This window comes from Oreochromis niloticus, linkage group LG14, assembly GCF_001858045.2.
Source record: "Oreochromis niloticus isolate F11D_XX linkage group LG14, O_niloticus_UMD_NMBU, whole genome shotgun sequence".
NCBI lineage: Eukaryota > Metazoa > Chordata > Actinopteri > Cichliformes > Cichlidae > Oreochromis > Oreochromis niloticus.
This window is the reverse complement of record NC_031979.2, coordinates 14,772,478-14,796,661: the sequence shown is the minus strand read 5'-3', so window position 1 is coordinate 14,796,661 and position 24,184 is coordinate 14,772,478. Positions and strand designations below refer to the sequence as shown.

General features: G+C 40.3%; 1 protein-coding gene across 3 annotated transcripts; it reads left to right on the top strand.

The window, feature by feature from the left end:
• The first annotated feature begins 449 nt into the window (after positions 1–449).
• On the top strand, positions 450–24,091 carry igsf5b (immunoglobulin superfamily, member 5b). Of its 3 annotated transcripts, none has more exons than XM_005474555.4 (10): positions 450–605; positions 1,576–1,671; positions 5,418–5,726; positions 9,933–10,060; positions 12,168–12,333; positions 16,168–16,299; positions 19,995–20,019; positions 20,568–20,656; positions 22,549–22,613; positions 23,175–24,086. In XM_005474555.4, exons 2-10 carry the CDS (start codon positions 1,623–1,625, stop codon positions 23,283–23,285), a joined length of 1,074 nt encoding a protein of 357 aa, XP_005474612.1. In that variant the 5' UTR covers positions 450–605; positions 1,576–1,622; the 3' UTR covers positions 23,286–24,086. The 3 variants fall into 3 exon arrangements, with proteins under 3 accessions (XP_005474612.1, XP_005474614.1, XP_005474613.1); XM_005474556.4 differs by lacking the exon at positions 450–605 and adding an exon at positions 612–719; XM_005474557.4 differs by lacking the exon at positions 22,549–22,613 and having other exon boundaries at positions 23,175–24,091.
• Positions 24,092–24,184: the final 93 nt, after the last annotated feature.

Genomic DNA, 24,184 nt, shown 5'->3' with positions numbered 1-24,184 from the left:
TTTAATGGAGAGACACAGAATATCAACCCAAAGTTCAGAAAAGAAGCACATAGTACATAGAAGTTCAATAAATAAATAAACTGATCTGCACATTAGAGTGGGGGAAACTGTAAAAACTAACTGTCAAAACATTTAATACAGTAAAAATTACTGGATTTGCCTGACAACTGTCATGAAATGGGATAATTATGTAGAAGAAAAAGCAAGAAAATATTAATTACAGATGTATTAGCTCTCTTGATCTGACCAAAAACAAAAGATTCCCCCTTTTATAAAAAAAGTGATGTATTCTGTGGTCCATCAAACATCTACTCAGTTCCAATAAAAATACATCATCCTTTAAATTCAATAATTTGAAAAGGGAGGGACTCTGTAAGGCCCCTGGGATCTGGGGAATTACAATGGGCAATATTTGCAGTCTCTCTCACACTGTGTATTTAAGTATGTGTGTGTGCAGCATGGCAGCATGGGCCAAAGTTCCCACTGAATTTGGTAATATTTAACGGGACAGTTTGGGGTGATATGGCTGAGCACCAGGCATGAGGCAGAAATAGAAAACATCGATGACATTGTTTGCTTCTCATACACAGAAACTCCAGACCAAGGTGAGTGAAATATTACACAGCTGGATTTTTGAAAATGCTGCTTTGGATTGTTTGAGAAAGGAATGGTTAGGAGGCATATGCAGTTCATCGAGTAGCTCACGCTGTACCTCAGGGGTAAGATGGTGTTTTTTCTGAGCGTGTAGCGATTGCTGCACCTGTGTTAAAGAGAGCAAAGAGCTTTATCACAGGTTAATTTACAGTTTGTGTAACTCTGGTCGGCTCTGTTTGCATTGATGCCTTTCAATTTAAATAAATTCCGAGTTCACTTCTGTTTAAAAGTGTAAATTCACAGGGTTTGAATCTAACAAACAGACATTTTGTCACATTTTTCTTTTCATCATTTTTTGTGTTGTAGTTCTAAAATTAGCACAGAAAGTACAAACAGTGGAGGCAGATCAGAGCGTTAACAATAAGGAGGAATCTGGCAGTAAACTGAATGCATTTAATTTCTGACCTCAATATTTAACTGTGGAAGGTTCAGGCATTTCTAAGGTGCTGGAAGGAGTTTGTATTAATATTACTAATAATGCGGTCATGGTTTCCTTCTCTAAGAACCATGGAGTTGTTTACAAAATGTTTCTGCCAAACTATCTAGCAGAGAATTTGAGATATTTTTAAAGCATGAAGAAAGTGTTTGTCCTGCTGCTGGCACGAGAGGAAAAGCCAAATCAGCCTCAAAGTTGTGAGGATTCAACTGCTTAAAACAATGAATATATTTACAAAATTCTGTACGTATCTATCTAGGAGGCATTAAAATATTCACAACAGATGGCAACAGAAAGCTTTAGAAGTTGCATGATCATCAGAATAATGAGGGTTAATCTGCTGGGAACCATGAATGAATGATAAATGTTTTGATATTCCTCTGTGATCAAAAGTGAACCATCGGGATAGTCGTCATGGTTAAAAACATGCAATTATGATTGACCATGCATCCATTACGGGAATAACAGAGTCACTGTTGTTTCAGGATCGTTCTGCTTTGAATGATGGACTGACCGGACTGACTGATCAGTCATGGACATTTTCCCTCTGTTAGTGCTTCTACTGTCATGGAGGACTGAAGGTGAGAGTTCAGCTGAAAACAAGCACAGTTTGTTTGTCTGGGGATGTGACACAGACACCAGTAATGTGCTCGAATTAACAACTTCATTCATTCCTGTGCTGTGCTTGTTAGCAGCATCCGTCAGATTAAAACTACAGACAATAATTAGAGGGCCTAATGATCTGTCTTCACTTCATAATTAATTTTCTTAAGAATGGCTGCCTATCTAGTTAACAATTAGATGTACCCAGTGGTCAGGGGACTTCAGAGTCACTAGTTCATGGTCCCAACAGGAGGAAGCAGAAATTATGCTCATTAGTTTGACATTCTCTCATAACAATGAAAAGAAACTGCTCTGTAGGCTGGCCTAGATATTTCTCAGACCTAATTTCCTAAATGGATGCATAATTCACAACTCGGCACACGGGTTGTAGAAGGTGCAGTTAGCTCACCACAAACAAGTTATACATCACCCCGGGCACTGTGCCATAAACGTCACGTTTCGAGGTTCGCCATTAATATTAATTCCTATTTTCTTTTACCTCTCAGCTTCGGAAAGCCACAAAACATGCTGGAATTCAACTGTGTTTTTATTTGCATCTTTGTTACTGTGTCTGCGTGATTTTTTTATGGAAAGATGAAAAACGCGCCCCAACGTTTGGAGCCCAAATGTTTCCTCTGAGAATGTGTTCATCTATTTTAGTCCCAGTTATCTCATCGTTGTTGGTTTTTATATGTAGTTATTGCTAAAATGTTTTACTCCAGTGTTTTCTTATTGTGAGTCCCAATGGACTGGACCTCATTCCCTGACAAACAATGAAATATTTTGGCTACATCTTTATCAGCACGAGACCCTCTTCTTCTTTGGTAGATGCCCCAAATGTTTCTCACTGGTCCAGTGATGTGTTAAAAAAAACCCAGAAACTGTCTTCTGAGGTGAAAGCTCAATTATTTTTGGAGGGTAATGTCTGACTTTTATAACTATCCCACTGACACAGAGACCATCCCAAACCCCCCTCTTCCTTTAACCATATCTTTTCAGTGTCCCTGTTTCTTCCTAACTCAGTGTATCTCTATTTTGTCCACTGTTTACATGTCGACATGTGGACTGTTAAACTTATTAATAAGAAGAATTTGCCAAAGTGACAAACAAAATCAGGGAGTTGTGTTGTTTCTTACTGTCTCGCACTCATTCTCTTTACATGTTACATTTTTTTTTTAGCAATTTTATCTTCTTGAATCGGTACTTTATCATGGTGGAGGGGTTTGTGTGTCCCAGGGATCCCAGGGGCTATTTTATCAGGGGTCTTTTGCCCCCTGGTAGCGTCTCCAATGGCAAATTGGTTCCTGGGTGAGGGACCAGACAAAGAGTGATTCAAAAGACCCCTATGAGTGAAAAATCTAGGGAACAGTTCACCCTGCCTGGGATAGGACTACTGAGGCCTACTGAGACTAATAACTGGGACATCGAACGTCAGCTCTCTGGTGGAGAAGGAGCCTGAGTTAGTGCGTGTGGTTGAGAAGTACCAGGTAGATATAGTTGGGGCTCACCTTAATGTACAGCTTGGGCTCTGGAACTAGTCTCCTGGAGTTGCCCGTGGTGAGAGGCAGCAGGCTTGGATGGGTATTGTAGTATCCCCCTTGCTTGCTCTCACCTCTCATTCTGAGGGACACTGGGGACATTGAATCTGAATGCACCATGTTCAGCACCTCAATTGCTGAAAATGCTGTGCTGAGCTGTGATCGCAAGGTGTTTGGTACCTGTCGTGGTGGTAACCTCCAAACCAGATGGTGGGGATGAAGGGAGCCATCAGGCTGAAGAAGTAGGCCAATTGCCTTGGCTGTCCTGTGTCACTGAAATGTTCATGATTTTTATGGACAGAATTTCTATGCGTAGCCAAGTAGGCTTCCCCTTGGGCAGTCTCAGAATCTCTTCTCTGCTTTTTGCAGATGATGTGGTTCTTTTGGCTTCATCAGGTGGTGGCTTTCAGCAGTTCACAGCTGAGTGTGAAGGGGAGGGAATGAGAATCAGCAATTCCAAGTCTGGGGCCATGGTCCTCAGCTCTGGGTCAGAGACGAGTTCCTGCCCCAAGCGGAAGAGTTTAAGTATCTCGGGGTCTTGTTCATGAGTGAGGGGAGAAGGGAGTGGGCGATCGACAGACGGATTGGTGCTGCGGCTGCAGTGCAGATGCTGTACCGGTCCATTGTGGTGAAGAGAGAGCTGAGCGTAAAAGCGAAGTTCTGGATTTACCCGTCGATCTATGTCCCTACCCTTACCTACTGTATGGTCATGAGCTTTGGGTAGCGACCAAAAGAAGAAGATTGCGGATACATCAGAGCAGGCAAAGTTTTTGCCAATCTTTTATTGTCCAGTTTTTGTATGCTGATATGAATTGTAGCCTCAGTTTTCTGTTGTTAGCAAACATTTTGTCTTCTCCAGAACAATCTTTGTAAACCTAGAGATATTTGTGTGGGAAAGTCCCAGCTGATAATCAGTTTCTGAAATACCCAGACCAGCTTTTCTAGCACAACAATCCCACATTCAAGGTCCCTTAAAGCAACTTTCCTCCATATTTTGATGCTCAGTTTGAACTTCACCAGGTCATCTTGACCATGTCTGCTTGTATAAATGCTTTGAGCTGCTGCTGGTTAGACATTTCAGTTAGTAAATTGAAAAGCATAAGTGTCAAAAGACTTGCATACAAAACATAACAATTTCTTTGAAATCATTGTGTAATTTTGAGTCACACTTGATTTTGTTCTTCAGACATCCTGAATGGACACATTTTTGGTTATTTTGTTTCTTTTTTAATGTTTTAATGTCTTCATCTTGAACTTGTGTTTATCCCCTGAATATGAAATGAAAAAAGAAAAATCTTTTTTTTAGTTGACTAATTAATGAAACCATCCATCCATTCGCTTATCCTTTCCAGGGTCGCGGGGGGCGCTGGAGCCTATCCCAGCTGTCATAGGGCGAGAGGCGGGGTACACCCTGGACAGGTCGCCAGTCTGTCGTAGGGCCAACACACAGGGACAAACAACCATTCACGCTCACATTCACTCACACATTCACACCTAGTGACAATTTGGATTATCCAATTAACCTATCCCCTCAAACTGCATGTCTTTGGACGGTGGGAGGAAGCCGGAGTACCCGGAGGGAACCCACGCAAACACGGGGAGAACATGCAAACTCCACACAGAAAGACCCCGGCCTGATGGTGGAATTGAACTCAGGACCTTCTTGCTGTGCAGCAACAGTGCTAACCACCGTGCCACCGTGCTGCCTAATTAATGAAACCATTTTAAATAATGAACTACCAGTGGGTGATCATGCTGTATATGAACACTGGTTTTGAAAAAGCCAATATGCATCAGGCAAAAAAAGTAAAGCGATTTCTTGGATTACATGATACACAGTGTGTGATGCTTTAGATATTTTGGCAGACAATTTTTCTTGCTCTTGGACTGAGTGAATCTAGTTGCTCCCCATGAATTTAGCCCTTATGTTAAGCTATGCTACACGGCTGCTTGCTGTTTGAGTATGATAGATTTTCTCATGTAACTCTCAGCAAGACAGCCAGTAAGCTTGTTTCCCAAAATGTTCAAATATTTCTTTAAAAGTACTTCAGCGGTGGTAGGAAGTGATGCTCTGGGGATTTGTTTTGTTTGACTTATCTCAAAGATAATTTCAGACAGATTTCTAAATCAAACTTGATGTAAAATAAACTTACAGACAATGTTTTGTTTATGCTCTTTTTTTGCAGTTGAAGCTCAAATAAAACTATTCCCAGAAAACCTGACGGTCCTGAGAGGGGAAAAGGCCAGATTTACCTGCACTCCTTCTAACAGCCAGTGGACTGCTATGATTTGGCTGCTGAATGGTGAGGTAGCACTCACTATCTCTAATGAACATGGTGTCCTGCAATCCCCCGACACGAATCTGAATCTGATGGCTGAAAAAAAGAAAGACGGATGGATGCTTGTCCTGAATAACACAGAGAGACACGACCAGGGAGAAGTGACATGTGATCTCCAGGGCATTGATAGGAAAACAGCGAGGCTGTTTGTACAAGGTCTGTACATTCGTGCGTGTGTGCGTACGTTTGTCTGTGGGAGAGTCAGCAGAAAAACTATGTAGGTGCATTTATGGATGCATGCATGCATCTTAGTGTATGTGTGTGTTACCTAGAAACACTGAAGCAAGATAGCAACAAGGTAGGTTTTTTTTTTTCGATTGCAGAGAATTTCAAAGGCTTTTGTGAAGCCATTTTCCCTCAAGGATACTCAGTTTCTTGTGAACTAGAGTCTGCAAGTGCACACACACACACACACACACACACACACACACACACACACACACACACACACACACACACACACAGACCAGGCAAAGAAACGAAGCAGATGGTGAAGGCTTTTAAAAACCTTTGCCTCAAAAGCAACAGCAAAAGAGTTTTGCCTTCCAACTTTCGCGCCTTAATTAAGACTCTTTTTTTTTGTTTTAGTTTGCTTTGAAATGGGAGACTGAAGATTGCACGTTTTCACTTTACCGTAAAAGCAGCTGAACAAGTGCCCAAGAGATCAATAGCAAGGGTGGAGAATCATTAGGGCCAACGTGGTGGAGTGAAGTTGCTCAGGCATGTTTGATGGTCTCTGCATTACTCTGTGTTAATGGCAGCGTGGGCGATGTCGGGGATATGAACTGATTGGCCCCCAGATATAAATACAAGATGGAAATGCTTGGACACTCCATGCCAATCAGAACAGGCAGCAGCAGCGCAGGATTTACAGACAGCTGCAACCAATCTCATCTCCTCTTTATCCCATTTATTGTATACTGTATGGCATGGTATACATCCACAGCATGGATGTATACCATGTTTGCTGAGAACTTTAGATTTAGGACAAGACAAGCATCAGTAAATTTTGCAGACCAAAAAACTACAGCGAAGATAGATCGAACGGATCACAAAACATCTTATGTGGTGTGCGCAGAAAGCCATTTTATTTCTGGAAATGAATGATGATTAGATAGATTTAATGGATGGATGGATGATTATTTTCTATCGAAATAACTATAAATTAAAGATCAAAATCAATCACAGTACTATCAAGCTGCTGAAAGGATTAAATCAATTAGGGTCTCATCATCTTGCATCACTAATGCACCTACTATCTTTTCATTTCCATTCCCTGCATTGTCGTTAACCGTTGCAATGCAGGGTTCTAGTGAAGCACAATAAACATACATTCGAGTGATTAAATATCACTTTACACTGAATGGGAGTCAGTTAATTAAAAAAAGCTGAGACTTCTTAACTTAGAGGGTTCTTTTTGTTCCCAACATGATGGTAAGGAGGCAAAAGGCTTAGCAGGCCTGGGTGTGGTGATGACAGAAAGGGTGTAAAGCTTGTGATTTTAACAGTAGTTCTGATACCCCAGAAAGCCGATTCTGTTATTCTGGATGTTGCGTTTTCATTGGGAGAAACAGTTCATCACTCAGTGATACTGAGACTGGATGAGTGATGAAACATTTCTCCCGCTGCAAACGCAACGTCCAGAAGAACAGAATCAGCTGTGTGGTATTTCCTTACCTGGATGATTAAGCATGCATCAAGGTAGTCCTGATGGAGTTGCCGTCTTATTTTGAAAAGTACTGCAGTATCAACCAAAATGTTTTCAAGAGGGATTTTCCTTTTACCATTTACCTTGGGAAAAATACATCTAGCAAGTTATTGTCATTTCTAGCCAGACCAATCACAAACATTTTAATGTCTATACAAATGGGCTGTAAGGCTGGTTGTAGAAGGGGCTTTTTTCCCTTTTACATGAATGGAAGATTGCAGAGGATACTATATTTGTTCTCACCCCAGATTTAAATAAATGTGTATTGTATAGCCACAAATAGTGCTTAAAACAGAAAGTTATTCTATAATAATGCTGGTATCTTAAAGTTATTGTTAATCTCTGGTTTCACTCGTGGACTTTTTCCTGTTAAAAAGCAGTTTTTCATTCCCACTGTCGTCATGGCTCACAGGGGGTCTTCTGATTGTTGGTGGTTCCTCTTTATTATTGTAGGGTCTTTACCCTACAATAGAAAGCACATCGAGGCAACTGATAATGTGATTTGGCGCTTTATGAATAAAGTTATGTCTTATTTAAAAGGCAACAAATTGAAGCTTCACATTTTATTGGAAATATTTGCATTCACTTTGATGGATTGGCCTTATATGCATGGCGACCCAATTCTCCAGGCAGCTAACAGCTGGACAGATGTCTTCTGGTTGTTGCAGTGTGATAGGATAATGAGTGTGTCTGACATGTCCAGTTTGTACCCTGTCTTTTGCCCAGTGACAGGATGGATCTCTTTATTAAAAATTAAAGCTTTTTTGAAGTATTTGTTAGCTTAATGTGTTACTAGAAATGTGGATATTGCAACCAGAGTTCAAATTGGCGACTGTTGTGATGGACATAACGTTTCATTTGAGGCTTCAGTGGTCCCTCTGAGCTGCTGATGTCATGATTTCAGGTCAGCTTGCATCAAACAGAATGGCAACTCAGTGAATTCTTCAATACATGCTTCAGTTTATTTGCATCTAAAGTGCGTGCACTTGAACTGAGAGCACAGCTAAAAAAAGAACTAAACCCCCCCCAACATCTCTGCACAATGCGACAGGAAACAAAACCAATGACCCAATGCCTCCAATATATTATGGAGAGAGCCCCCATTGCTGCCAGTGCCACAAATCCCCACTGACATATGCAGCCATTAACAGCAGTGTGTGGTGAATCAGGCCCTCCAGTCTGGATGCAGAGGATCACTAGGGCCTGACATAGCCTTTGAATTAATTGTGCATCCCGGCACGCCCAGTTAACAGTCAGCAACTCTGCATGTGATTTGTGCGCTGTGGCCTCAAAAGTACGGCTGGAAGACAGACGCAGACTTACAGCGAGGCTGCTTGGCTCTGTTTTTCCCCTCTTATCTTCCACTCTCAAATTGTCCCAAATGAAGATGATGTAAATATAACTACACCCTCTCCCTGCTCTTTCTGTGCTTAGTTCTTATGCTTGGTAAATCACAAATGCAGCGCATCTACGCAAACCCTTCACTCAGGCAACTTAGTGTGGTTGCATGCGCTGTTGACTACGAACGGGGACTGAAGTGAAGGCGAGGCTGCAGAAAAGGAGACATGATAAATCAGAGAAGATAGAAAATGCTTGTGGTAATTGGTCTGTAGAGGCGTAGCAGATATTCTCATTGGAATAAGCTTATAAACGCGCATAGAGTGTGTACTGTTCATTTAAGACAAATTGCACGGGCACGCTTCAAATCTGCGCGTAGACACATACAAATGATAAAAAGCTTCCTTTAAAACAGCAATTTAGTCTCCCGAGAAACCCTGCTGAAAAATCACTAAAATTACATTTAGCTGAGAGCTCCCTGCTTCACACTACCAGTCTCCCTACAGTGATTAACAAACCATATGAAGCCTTATTTCAGGGATCACGTAGGGTGGGGCTTTGTGTGCCGATGCCTTTCTTTTTCTGTTGGGTTGTATCAATCAGCCACGATCACGGGAGCTGCTCATCAATCAGTGCAAATGAGGCTGCTGGTTACCTGCTAACCTTTAGTTGGTGGTGCTGAGATTGTGTAAAAGCGGAACTCCACCATCAGAACGGCTGGTTCAAAGAACAGGAGTGCGTATGGTGCTCATGCCACCAAATCAGGCATCAAATAAAAGCTCCTAGAGGAAAGGGACAGCCAATAATGCGTATAAAATATGTGAGGATTTGAACCTAAATCAACACAGACATGCCATTCGCTCAGACAAAGCACCCAAGTTCCTGCAATTATCTTTCTGTCTGTAGCAATTGTGTGTTGCCTCCACCACCTTTCATTCTGCCTGACAACAGACTTCACATATGAGATACTGTATCTCCCGGGGCTTTAAGTGGCTTATTTGGCTGGCAGGGAAGGAGATGAAGGGGGAAGAAAAGGAGAAGCATTCGTCAGGCAATTGAGAATCGGAGACATGTGATCAATCACCTGGGACGAATGAAATCCATCTTTTGTAAGTGAACAGCCCAGCTGAAGAGGTGATAGCAGAGACGCTTGCATCCAAATAGAAGGATTTCAGAGGAGACTGATGATGGCGCTGAAAGATTGCTACCCACTCACTTACATTCATACATAAGGACATCTACTAAATGTATGTGAAACACAAATAAGGCAAAGAGTACATCATTCAGGTTTGTGACTGACTGTTTTCTTATTTCAGAAAAGGGCAGTGTGAAAATCCTTGGGAATAACAGGTTGGCTTTTCAGCGAGATTCAGTCCTGTTTGAATGTGAAGCAGCAGGATGGCACCCTGAGCCTGTTCTGAAATGGGAGGTGAATAATAAAGAGGTAAATACACAAAATCAATCAGACAATATCATCACTATCTTATCAAACACCGGAACTAAAACTTGTTTTTCTTACTATTCAGCCTGCAGTATGTCCTGCTATACCCTCAGGCAGTGCAGCCAGTATATCTGGTACTATAAAGGGACTGTTAAGTACTTTATTCTATTTCTTGAGTAATAAAATCGTAGCTACTACGTTAACCCTCTGAGGTCTAGTTATCATTGGTGATGACTGTAACCAGAACTCCAGGCAATCAGAATGAACAAAGGAAATAAACAAATATTCCCATTTTCCCCCCAAAAGTCTGTTTCTTCTCTAAAATATAAAGACTTAAATTCGGGTAGGTTTACGTGACTAATAAACATCACAAACAAATAGTGCCTCAAATGTAGAATTTCAAAAGGGGCAAATTAAATCAAAGAAACTCATCAGATTAGATTTCTTCTGTAAAATCCTTCGCAGTCAGTGACTTCCTGAAGTGTTTGACCCATAAACATCTGCAGACCTTGTGCATGAGACCAGATAATGGACTCAATCAAGGATATTTCCCCTTAAAAAGCTCTACAGCGTGTCTTTAGGAAGTGCTGACTGATGAAATGTTGTGCAGTGAGTTCTGATGCATTTGGCCGAACCCGACAACACAAATGCTGTTAGATACATCTGCCCTCATCCTGTTGCTTTTGTCTGCAGTGAATAAATCAATAAATGCCAAGCCACAACACAGCCATCCTTGTGTTCGACTGATCAGACACTATGTGATTACATTTTCTAGTCTATAAAAGGAATCACGCTCCTTGGCCTACCAGGTTATTTGCTATTTTCTAGTTTTTCAACTGATGATGCAAACCAAACTTACAGACTGAGATCTGAATTCCAGCTTATGGACCCTCTGACTTTCCAGTTGGAAAGACGCGCATGCTCTGAATGAACAGAAATGTGGGAACAATAAGGAGGACTTTTGATTAACTTCTTGAATTTTCAATTTATTTACCCCAGTGACTCCTGTATGCTGTTGTCAAGCCGTTTATATTCTGTCATTTTGATAGTCGTTTGTCTCTGGTGCTGTGTTTTTGTCTGACGTCCCCATGTCTTGTTATCTGATTTAGTTTCAGCTGTGTCTCCCAGGTGTCTCACTCTGCCCCATTCACCCCTCTGTGTATTTATAGTCTCTGTCTCCCTTTTTCTGATCACCTCTGCTCCTAGCCTTGTTGTGCTTCTTTGGATTTAGCAGTTTCTTTTCTGTTTTAGAGTTTGATGGACTTATACTCCAGCTGAATAAAGGTTGTTTTAGTTGTTTGTCAAGTTCTGCCTTTGAAGTCCACATTTAGGTCCTTTTCTACACAACATGTCACCGTAAGAGGCCAGAGGCTTTGGCAATGAGTATAGCAGTAGTATATCTGGAAAAGAAAATGGCCTGGGATGAAGTGTCATGGGGTGATAAATGAATAACAATGTGGGAAATGTAAAATGTGAGCATGCAATAGCATTTTACACACTTGGTGTAGTAAAATGTGGCCTCGAAATCTATATCTATAGCTTCTATACATGAGCACTCAGCGAGGCCAAGGTGATCTAGGTTTCCATGTCCCCTAATGCCTAGTATATTTTTGTAAACTTTGAAGATGATCCATAAAAGATTCTGGGTAATATCGTATGTTTTTACTGATTTTAACATTTGGTGTGACCTTGACCCAATTTTCACCAAAAATCTATTATCTTGAGCTGTTACTGTTACCTACCATTGTACAAAATTTAAAAAGGATAACTGAAACCCTACATCTGAAAAAACATAAATCCAAACAGACAGACAAACTAAACTAATTACACACTCCCTCCATTGAGGGGGGGGAATGAGGCAGTGCAGTTGCCTCTTCTGATAACAAATCTGAGACACACTGGTCACCCTCCAGCTGCTCAGGTTCTCCAGTTTCTTCTGAAGTGGGCACAAATCTCTCTATACAGCACACATTCACTGGTGAAATGTCTGTTAAAACAGGTTATATTCAGGGCGCTTACTGAACAAACAAGACTGTAAACATTAAAATTAATAAGCATGTTAAGCTGTAAATAATAATCGTCCTCTCTCTCTTGGGGGAACGGTGCGGAGGTGAGTCCAAGTGAATACAACATCAGCAGTGAAGAGTCGAGGGAGAGCCTCTTCACCGTGACCAGCAACCTCAGTGTGCTGGCAGCAAAAAGTTCTCACGTGGACTGTCTGGCCTCTGTGTCTGCCCTCCCCGAACCACTGAAGAGCACAATCAGTCTAAAAGTGGGTGAGTGACATTAAATAACACACACACACACACACACACACACACACACACACACACACACACACACACACACACACACACACACACAGCAGATATTCTGAAAATATTCAGGTTTTTTTTTCATTTGAGATTGTTGAGTTTAGACATTTAAAATATTAATTCCACTCTTCCAGTGATGTAAAGAATATGAGCTTTCAATATTCATTCAGATGTGTTCTGGCTCTAAATTTTCTTTTGCCATTAGACATGTTTTTCTTATGTATATTTTCAAGCTTTTCAGCTAGTTTCCAGATTCTTCTGTGTGAATTTCAGTTCTGCACTTTGGCTGTCAGGTGAATGATTTGGCGTGTTTCTGCCCATAAAACAAGTTTTTTTTTGTTACCAAAGATTTCAGCAATTATAAAAATTCAACTCAAACCAGTCACACTGCATTTTCTACAGGAAATGCATTCTCTAGTTTTATATGCCGGTTTCAGTTACTGTTGTTAATATTTTAACAGTTAGAATAAGTTCAAATTCTGTTAAAAATATTAAGATCAATATGTGATGTTAAGAACACTTACTGGACTTGTGGAAGTATTTTGAGAATCGTAAGGGACTCTTACAAACATTTAAAAGAAAAAAATCTTTAATCATAGATGGAGACTCATGCAAAAATATTAATGAGGTTTTAAAATTTGATTTCTGTCATGGAGTGCTGTAGCAGGCAGGTTGTAGGACCCAAACACACACGACTCATACGCGGAATCAAACTTAAAGCGGCAGCTTTTGTTGCTGGAAAAACTTTTCATAAGAAATAAACTTCACAAAATACAAACCAAAACATCAAAACTGAAAACTAGAAACTAAACTGGACTCAAGAAACTAAAAACTAAGAAACAACAACTAGGAAAACAAATCGGGAACTATGAACTAGAATTAAGTCAGAAACACGAAGGGAAAAAACACCCAGCCCACTGAGAACTAAAGAAACCCCCAAAACATGAACAACAATAATCAAGGAACTTATTTACATTGACTGGAACACCAATACTGGGTCGCAGATAGTTTCAGTTTCTGTCAGTCAGTTTCTTTTGGTCTGACACAACAACAGCACAGACGTTTAAGTTTTTGGAAGAAGCCCTTTTTCTTATTTTTCTTCTTGATATCAAGGTGTTCAGACTGGATTCAGTTTCAGCAAAAGGTTCCTCACAGGGAACATCAGACACTGGCACACTTTCCGAAAGAGATTCTTCAGCTGGTGGAACATTGGTCATTGAGAGACTGTCAGAAGGACGTTCTTCATTTGAAAGAACATCAGATGTTTCCAGATTTTCAAATGGAGGTCCTTCACTGGGATGACTATTGGACATTCTCAGACTTTCAAATGGAAATTCTTCATTTGGAAGAACATCAAGAAGACTTGAAGGGGGCTCGAAGATTTTGGATATGTGGATCTTGGCTACATCAGCAATCATCTTCAGCAACACTGGTGCAAAGTTTGCAATGTTTTTAAATAGAATTTCTTGAGGATATTTCTGTCTGATCTCCGTTAGGATGCACCATAGCCTTGGTGACACTCGTGGCGAGTATGCTTAAACTCTGGGAGTCCATGTTCAAGAGGGGGCGAGGAGGAAGCTCCCAGAAGCCCTGCAGGACAGTCCACAAAGGTTGATTTCTGTCCACCAAAGGAAATATGATTGAAGAGGTTTTTGTAACTTCACTTGTCCAAAAAGCAAATAAAGAGATTAAACAAAGATTTATTGAATGACGGTTTATGCTCTTGAATTAGGAGGGATAAGAAAAGTGACTCTATTGACTGCAATCTGCAATCTACTGACATCTAATGGTGAGATTTTACACACTGTAACTTTAGTGATACTTGAAAATACTCCAGGAACTGCACTGCTTGGTCTGAGCCTGAAATATGACTTTTCCTCTCTTTTCCATAAAAAGTTCCCAGTAGGGTTTTTGACTTTTGGCACCATGGAGCTGTGGGTTTTTTTTTTTTTTTTTTTTTACACTTTTCTTACACTCTGTACTACACTGTACACTGTGATTACTGTACTTCTAATTTCTGAAAAATTACTCTAAAGTATCTTCTAAAACTTCAAAGTCTATTTGGGCGATTTGGACACGACAATGATTAACTGAAGTATAAAAGTATGCGCTCCAAGGTTCACGTCGGGGTCTTTGGGGTCAGGACTAAATTAGATTTAGTTACTGTCTGTGGCAAATAAATTCCTTTTATCACCAGAAATAACAAATATTTCCATAATTAACACACTTCATATTGTGTGACAGCTACAGTCAGAAATCTGCAGGGATGTCTCACGTGCTCACTGCAGTTAAAGTAGTGTTACTAAAAATATTAAAACACAAATGGCAGTAATACTTTTTAAAAGGCCTAACGACTAAAACCACGTAGCTTAGTTACACCTGCTCAACTGCTCATTAAGACAAATATCTAATCAGCCAGTCACATGGCTGCAAATCGGTGTATTTACAGTAGGCATGCAGACATAGTCATGATGACCCTCCGAAGGTCAAACTTAGCATCAGAATGGTGCAAAGAAAAGGTGATTGAAGTGACTTTGAACGTGGCATGGCTGCGGGTGCGAAATGGTTTGATCTGAGTATTTCAGAAACTGCTGATCTACTGGGTGGGACTTTCCCACACAACCATCTCTGGAGGTGAAGGACAAAAAGCAAGTAGCAAGCCTGAAAAATCATATCTAAGAGAGTCTTTACTGGACTGTGTGCACAAACAGAAAATACAGATTTTCAGCCTGGTAACCTCACTTACCTTTTTACGCCTTAACCTGCATAACTTGTGTCAACTACATTAATGTATTTGTAAATTAAAAGTTCAATTTACTTGTAGTAAGATGTAATCATGTAAGTGCTGTGCTATCGTACTTCTCAGTTACTGCCTTTAGGGTACACTGAATGTCTACGAGACAGCAACGTTCAGTATTTGTCATTTTTCAGTGACCTCTGTCTCTGTGTTTGATCATCAGTCTGCAAAGGCAATGTGTTTTTTTGTACTATGATAAATTTACATCTGTACTCTGCGTACTGCAACAGAGCACTGATCTTTCCTGCCATTTCACATCTACTGTGTTTAGAGTGCAATATAAGATTTTGCATTTATATTATGTTCCATACTTGAGCTTTTTGGAGACTTTTATGTTGTTAGGCAGGATCATGGAATCACACTGAATTTTAGGTGTTCAAAATACAAAGTGACTGCTTTTCATTTAAACAAATAATTAAACACACACACACACACACACACACACACACACACACACACACACACACAGTGAGAGTTGTCAGTCGAGCCTCTTTTTGTTCTGTCCTGCTTTAGTTCTTTTTCTTTAGATGTCTTTTTGTTACTTTTTTTAATCTTTCACTCATTTTGTTCCTCACTTTGTTCTCCATGTTTTTTATATCTGTCCCCTTCTCTCTTTTGGGAAGCATGTGAATCATCACTGAGCAATATTTTAGATGTGGAGAGTGGTACAGAAAAAGGGCTGCCAAGTCAGTGTTGCATGAGTCTGCATCGCCGGGTGCTGATGTTACAAACCTCTCTCCGAGGCCCAAAGCTTCAAAATACAAATGCATTTATAATCTTAGCATTTTCAATTTGTTCTCGCTGTTGTAACAATTTCTCAGAGCAGCTTCCCTCTGCACACACCCTCATGACTGTACTACAAATTAAACCAGGAAATTAAACAGTTTTCTATCCACCAAGTCTGCAAATCTGCAGATGAGCTGCAATGTGAAAAAGCAGACAAAACAGAAACACTGCTTTCATTTTCTTTACTAAACAATGTGACCTTCTCTCCTCAGTCGCAGAGGTGTTGGAGGAAGAAGGCTACTGCACAGTCCCACTGGCGATAACTGCCTCCCTCTCTGGTTTTCTGGTGCTCCTCCTGCTCTGCATCTGCACTGTCCTCTGCTACAGACAAAGGAGACAAGCAAGTAGGCATTTTACCTTAAACTGCTGTCCGTGAACATACATCACACTTTTCCAGTACAGAAACTGTGAGTAAAGTATAATGAAGAAGACGGGTGGATGCATGCTGTGACTCGGCACTGCCCCATGGTGGCCTTCAACAAGGGTACACGGTATTCTTTCTGACAAAAGCAGAACATTTGTTCTCAGCAGAAAGGAAACAGCAGCAGGAAAGGTTATAGAAGTGTGTGTGCATGGCTGCAGAGTGTGAAGACTAAGTGTGATTTTAGTTGGATTAGTGTAGGTAGTAGGTAGGTAGCATTTCTTATAAGAACATCCCTTACACAGTGAAGCGTTCTCACATTTATATCGGCATCAGTCGTCAACTATTCAGGTACATGTCTGCACACATAAACAAAGGGACTCACACAGTAACACACAGCCACCAAATGTCTTTCCTAAAAAGGCAATAATTAGACATCTTGAGAAAGCTGGGATATTTATTAGCTTAGAGAACTCCTGGAAACAGAGAAAACAGCCAACCTAAAGGCTAAGTCTGCAGTTGTGGTCAGAAATTAACATACAGTACCCTCACTATGGGCATGAATGTCATGGTACTTTGGGGCCTTTAATGACTTCTTTGAACTGTTCTTTTTCCAGAGTACAATGACTGTGCAGCATACATCTATAATGAATTTTAAAAACAAGATTTTACTATATTTTACTCTACGCAGGGCAAAAAGTGTACATACACCCCCACTAATATTTCCCCCGCTAATATTTGGTTAGATATCCCGTAGCCATCAACATGCTTTTGGCATAATTCTGGCTGAATATTTGACCCCTTCTCTTGACAAAACTGGTGGATTGGTGAAGTTTATTTAAATTTGGTAAAACACTAGCTTTTAAGCATTGTACACAAATTTTCAATGGGGTTTATGTCGGGACTTTGGGAAGCTAATTCCAGAAGCTTAATGTTAGTCTGCTTCATCTATTCCTAAACCAGTTCTGATGTGTGTTTGAGATCATTGTCCTGTTATAACACAAATTTGTGTTAAAGTTTCAAATTTTTAGATGTTAATTCAAAGTGAAGCTAAGTAATCTGCAGGTAGTCCTACTCCTTCATTATTCCATACACTGTGCAATGTAAAACAGCCCCGAACGTGATGCTACCACCACCATGCTTGACGTCTAGACTTAGACTTAGAGACTTAGAGCTTTTTATTGTCATTGTGCAGTTTCTTGCACAGCGAAATTGGGTAGCTGGACCACAAAGGTGCTAAAGTAAGAAAAAGAGAAACCTATATACATCGAAGGTGGAAAATAAATAAATAAATAAATAGAATAAAATAAAAAGCAGTGTATATATATATACATGTGTGAGTGGAACTATATACATGGTGTATGTGTAGGAAACATTGAAACAGACTGGGACCAAAATAATTGCACTTGAGCCAAAAATATTGCACAGAACATGGAAAGACTGAGATATTGCACATAGATGATCAACAGCAGTGTCAGGGTGGATGTGTTGGGGAAGTCTTTACACACTCTTAGTTTCCATTAATAGTTCTGACAGCCCACGGGAAGAAGCTGTTCTTTAGTCTGTTGGTTTTGCACCTGATGGATCTGAGCCTTTTTCCAGAGGGCAGGATGTTGAAGAGGTGGTGGTTAGGATGGAGGTGGTCCTTTATAATTGCCCTGGCTCTGGAGAGACATCTAGAGCTGGCAATTAAGTCCAGGGAGGGGAGTGGACAGCCTCCCCATCTAGTACAGTATTCTTAGGTTTGAAAGCCTCAACTTTACTGCTCCAAACTTACCTCTTGTTATTGTAGCCAAATAACTCAATCTTTGCCTTTTCTGATCATAAAACTTTTCTTATTCATGTGGAAAGGTGCAAATTTCAGTCAGGTTTGAAGGTGCTGATTTTGGACTTCTTTCTTGGTCAGCACCCTCTCAGTCCATGGTGATGTTAAACTTGCTTCGCTGGTGACAGTGTTACTGGTTTTCCAGCAGTTTCCAGTTCATGACAGGCTTAAACCTTGTGGTTGTTCCTGAACATCCTAACAGATTTCCTCTTATCTGAGGGTGAGAGCTTGGGTCTACTTCCAGACTTCACCAACATGGTGACACAGGTGAAGATTTTTACCTTCAGTTGTTTAAAGTGATGATCTTGGAGTGTGCATTTGTTCAGAAATAGCTCTCGGAGATCTTCCCAACCCGTGAAAATCTACAATTCTCCTTTTTCTCCTTCACTGAGGTCCTTGGACTTTCCCATTGTTCCCATTGAGCATTGGTCAGTCTGCTGCATGCTATCGAAAGAAACTACCAAAAATATTCAAACTGATCACTAACAAAAGGTTAATTGGTCTTGTCAAGCTTAAAGACATTGCAAAACTTTCAGCACCACTTATTAAAAGGGAATGTATTTATATATTTGAGCCTGTATGTATATTTTGGCTCTGTGTGGATTATAGAAAATCATGTTATTTAATGTCATTAAATATCTATTTTGTACAATCACTCTATCTTGGAAAAAGAACAATTCAAAGAAATCATAAAAAAAACTAATTACCATGACATTCATGCCCAAGGTGAGTCATGCAAACTTCAGACCACAGTTGTCCAGGCATAATGTTACATCTTCTGTGTTTGATTCTCAGGTTATTGTGGGCAAACTGGATAAATGTGCTTTTTAGGTGGATTTTTTACTTTTGAATAGAGACACCTTTTTATGTGTCGAGCTATTCTGACTGACTGTGCTCTTTGTTTTGATATTTACTGTACAAACAAGAAAGGTTTATCAATCTAATCACACAACTCTTAAGAAAAAAAGTCACCAAGCATACAGTAATTAAAGACTAAAGATAACAAAGGCCATCTCTGAGGGGAAGCTCACTCTAGGAGGCAGAGGAGGTCTGTGTGTGTGCGATAAGAAAAAAGTGGCCCTGAGTCACACATTTTAAGTCAGTGTAATCCCTGTGACTGATTCTGGACCATTGCAAATCGTGGCCATGGTTTGGAGCCAGGGGATTATTATAAAGCAGGTGTGACCTTTCTCGTTTGGCAGTTGATTCTGTACCTGAAACGTCTGATACCTCCTCCGTCATTGTCCTTGCTCCATTCTTTGAAACATCCTTGAGTTAATTCATAAGGATGCTTCTAATGTTAGGGGATGTGGCATGCTTTCGAGTTGCTGAGCTCTTCTCTGAGTAATCCACCTCAGTAGGGACTAATGTGTGCTTTGTAATTATGGGGGAGAAATGTAAGGCATCTAGCTCTCAAAGACGTTGGCCAGCGTGACAGCAGGGATTTAAAATATAATCACAAAGACTGGTTCTCTGCCTATAAAGGGAAATTGAAGCATTTATATCTCACCCGAGGCAAGTGCCATCTGTACCATTGTTACGCTGGTGTTGTTCTCGCCATGGCCAGGAGGACCTTTGGCAAAGGAAACCATGAAGCCATGTTACAAAACTCATTAGCTCCAGCTTTCAGTGCTAAATTGCAGACTGGCTGGAGGCTGTGATATTAGTGCAGAATCCAAACTAATAAACAGCAGGACATTTACAGCTTTCATATTGATGTAGATGCAATGAGCAAGTATAATGTTTCTGTGGTCAATGCAGTGAGAATAATAAAGTTAGCAGCTGATAGCTCATTACAGTAAACTCGACGCCTCTCTCTCTCTCTCTCCCTCTTGCTCTTTTTTGCTTTTCAGAAACAAGCCCGCAGGAGGTACTAAGGTGAGATTTAAGAGCTCTTTTGTTATATACAGCAGTTTCTAAACCTTAGATCTACTGTGGGACTTTCTTGTGGAGGAAGCAGCTTCTGTAATCAGAGACCTACAGCACAGTCCTGCGTGCACTGAGCTCCATTTATATTTTACATTCGCTATTAAGAATGCATACAGCTTATTTCTGGGAATGAACAGGTTTTCATTGATCATCATTATAAAAGAAAATTGAAGGCACACATTTGAAATTGCACCTTTAAAAAGTAATTATTTTGGTAGTAATTTAACATGATTCGGACTGTCATTAGCTCTTTTAGGAAGCTAACTTATTCAACATTTGTCAGTCTTTTCTAGCTGAAATACACATTCGGAGTTGAGTACTTCAGTCTGATAGTAAAATAAAGTGAAGAATGATGTCGAAGCACTTTATAATGAAAACAGCACAGAGGCCTGTAATATACTGCAGCTTAGCTGGGAAAAGAAAACTGTCTTTTCACAACAGCCTCTGATGATGTGACTCTGCCATAACTCCGCTAAACGTTATCATTTCTATTGCAGGTTTGACCAATCGGTGTTTAGTAGAAGTGTCGATGCTGATGCGCCGGGAGGGAAAGTTAACCTGGGATACTCTAGTGAGAGCTCCACAGGTGAGAGTGACCAGCAGATCTTAGCATTCAATTAAAATATTAAGGTCGTTACCATTTGGATATGTTTACAATCACACTGATCTAAACGACTTCAGTGTTTATGTTGCCTTTCGGAGATGTTTCAGCCTAATGTGCTGTGTTCAGTGATCAATTTCTGTATTGACCTTTCCCAGTAAATTACAGCACTGGCGCCTGAGCAGGTTTCATTTTCACATAATAGACTTTTGAAACTTGCGTGACTAATTCAAAATAAATCTATAATATAATAAAGTTTTTAATTTCTTCTGTCAAAGTTAGATTATGATCACTTAGCAGTGCAGTTTTATTGCAGAGTGATTTGGCTGCTTTGCCTTTTTCCACAATAACAATGTAGCTCTTCATGTTTGCTGTACAGCATTACAAAATGTAGGTAACATTAGAGTTTGTGAGCCATGTGGGAAGTAAGCCAACAGAAAAAGATATACATGCAGAATTCAAAAGCACAGCTGCATGGTTTGCAAAATGATCATGTGTAATGTAAGTTACACATGATTTGTGGTGGAAGAAGAAAAACAAGAGAAAGCAATCACACTGGCTTTTTACAATAGACATGGTAAAACAAACAAAAAAATCAAAGGTTTTGCTCCCCGGGAAAGGATCTGGTCTGGTCCTGGTCTTAAAATTAGGTCAAAGCAACCTCAGATGACCTATAAAACATGACATTTACACAATTTCATTATTTATTTAACCCCAAAAAATAATAGCAGTGCGTGAAAAACTAAGTAGACCCCATTATTTGCTAAAGATATCAGCACAAACACCTCAAACTAACTGTTGGGCACGATGGTGGAGTGGTGATGATTTGGGTTTGTTTTGCAGCTGCAGGACCCGGGCGCTTTGCAGTTAATGAATAAACCATGAACTCCTAGCTTGTATAAACAAGTTTAGCAGCCAAAACAAAAACTTATCTTTTCCTCTCTGACCTTATCAGTCTCTCACGCTGTAGAAGAATTTTGTCCCACCCTTCTGTACAACAGTGCTTCAGTTCATGGAGGTTTGCGGGAATTTGGTTATGCACAGCTCTCTTAAGGTCCCACTGTGACATTTCAATCACTGAGCTTTGGACTTTGACTGCAACAGTTGTCATCATTGTCCTGTTGATGAGCCAATAATGGCCAAGCTTTAGATGTCGGACAGATGGCCTCACATATGAGTCTAGAATACTTTGGTTTACAGAGAAGTTCATGGTTGACTCGATGACCAGAGGATGCCCAGCTCCTGTTGCTGCAAAAAGCCAATTTACCCACCCTCCACCACTATGCTCAACAGTGTGAATGAGGTGTTTGTGCTGATATGCTGTGTTTCGTGGCATTATGCTTGTTCTGTATATAATGTTTTTCACTTGCTTCCTTCAGAAGATCGTCTGTCTCCCTCCCACCCTATCCCTACTATCCTCTTCTGTCACACTCTGCATGTCCTCCTGCACTGCATCCATGAATCTCCTCTGTGATCTTCTACTTGTCCTGCCTTCTACATTTGCTTTAGAATATGAGTACTTTCTTTTACCATGACTTTACATAAATACACATATAAATTACAAATAAGTCTTTGGGCATGTAAGGTATTTGAAAATAGCTTGACGATTTTTTCTTAAAATGTCAATTAGGTTTTAACCCCTTAATAATTCATAACTACAGTAGGTGGCTCCAGTGCATTCTCAGGCAAACATAATTTGACAGATCTGGGTGTAAAACACCATGATTGTGTGCTACCCATTCCAAACCTCTGAGCCAGTAAACCTCCTAAATCCTCCTCTCTCCTACTGAGGTCTCCTTCAGGTCCGAAGTATGCTGTTGCCGCTTGAAGGAGCTGTTAGGTTAGATCAAGCTAAAAAGCTGTTTTTCACTCTGCAGATGCAGTTAACAGTGAGCTATTCTGGGAAACTCGTAGACAGATGGACTTTGTCAGCTTTCGCAAGGTAAGATAGAAACAGAGAAGGTGGGAGGGATAGGAGTCAGAGAAACAGAGATGAACTGGAGCTGAATAATTCGGCCAGTCATTCTGCAGCTGGACGTCATGCCACATCCTTCCCTGTTACTAAGAGCGTGAGGGAAATGCACTCTTGCACCTCTGCTGGCCTCCCATCATGCAGATTAATCTTAACAGATTACTGCATTAACCAGTAATAATGACACTATTGTTAGTTAACAGGACACTCCTAAGCGCGTCTGTCATCACCCTCATTGTCTTAATGTATCATAAATGATGATCTACAGATGTATAGACCAGACCCTTCCAATGTATCCTCCAGCTTGGTCTTGTCAATACTGTAATTGTACCTCAGAAGACTTGGTATAGACTAACTGACATGCAAGTTGTCTTGCTGTTTATATCTCTCCTGTTGGTCATTAATGAATGATTGGTTCCTATTAGTTTAAGGCAGTAGTTTTCTTCTAGGCGTTTTCACATCAGAGGTACCTGTTGTTCTTCTACTTTTATAGTTTTGTTCAGTAAAACCTAAACTTTGATGGTTCTCCAGGTCCCTGATGTCGTGTCCTCCAGCAGCTTTTCTACACAAAGCGAGAGCCAGGCCAACACGTGTCCCCCAGAGGATGGCTGCAAGAATGTCCGGAGAATCACCACTGTTTGAATATCAATGTTATGTTTTGTTTGTATGACTTTTGTATAAGTATTCACATTTTTATAAAGCTAAAAGCTAAGGGTATATGTTTTTGAACTACAAGTATCTAACACAATCATTTAGCAAAAAAGAAAAATCACTCTCTGGACACTTCATTAGTTACTCCTAGAGTCAGAATGATGTGTCATCCTGCTGGAAGAAAAGATGGGTACACTGTGGTCATAAAGGGTTTGACATGGTCAGTAACAATACTCACGTAGGCTGTGGTGTTTACCAGGGGGCCCAGAATGAGCCAAGAAAATATTCCCCACAAGTGGCACCTGGTGTGGGTTTCTGCTGCTGTAGCCCGTCTGCTTCAAAGTTTGACATATTGTGCATTCAGAGATTCTCTTCTGCATACCTTGGTTGTAACCAGTGGTTATTTGACTTACTGTTGCTCACTGAATATTGTCTTTCTCAGACCATTCACACTAAGGCTTAAAGGTGGTTGTGTGAGTAAATCCCAGTAGCAGCAGTTTCTGAAATACTCAGAGCAACCTGTCCGGTTCAGAGTTACTTAAATCACCTTTCATACCCATTCTGAAGTTCAGGGGGATGTCAACCATGTCTACATGTCTAAATAAAGTGCTGCCATGTGATTGGCTAATTATATATTTGCATTAATAAGCAGATGAACATATAAACCTAATGAAGTGGCCAGCGAATGTATGCTGTGATGACTTTTCTCATTTAATTTTAATGAAACCATGATATCTCAACAACACATTGTATATTTTTACATTTTTTTCAATAAACTGTATTATTGCATATTAAAATATTTTTGGCCAATCACTGAATCCTTGAATTTACAGTCATAGTGATTTGGACCAGCATGCAGGATAACCCACAGTAAACATTTTCATACAGCG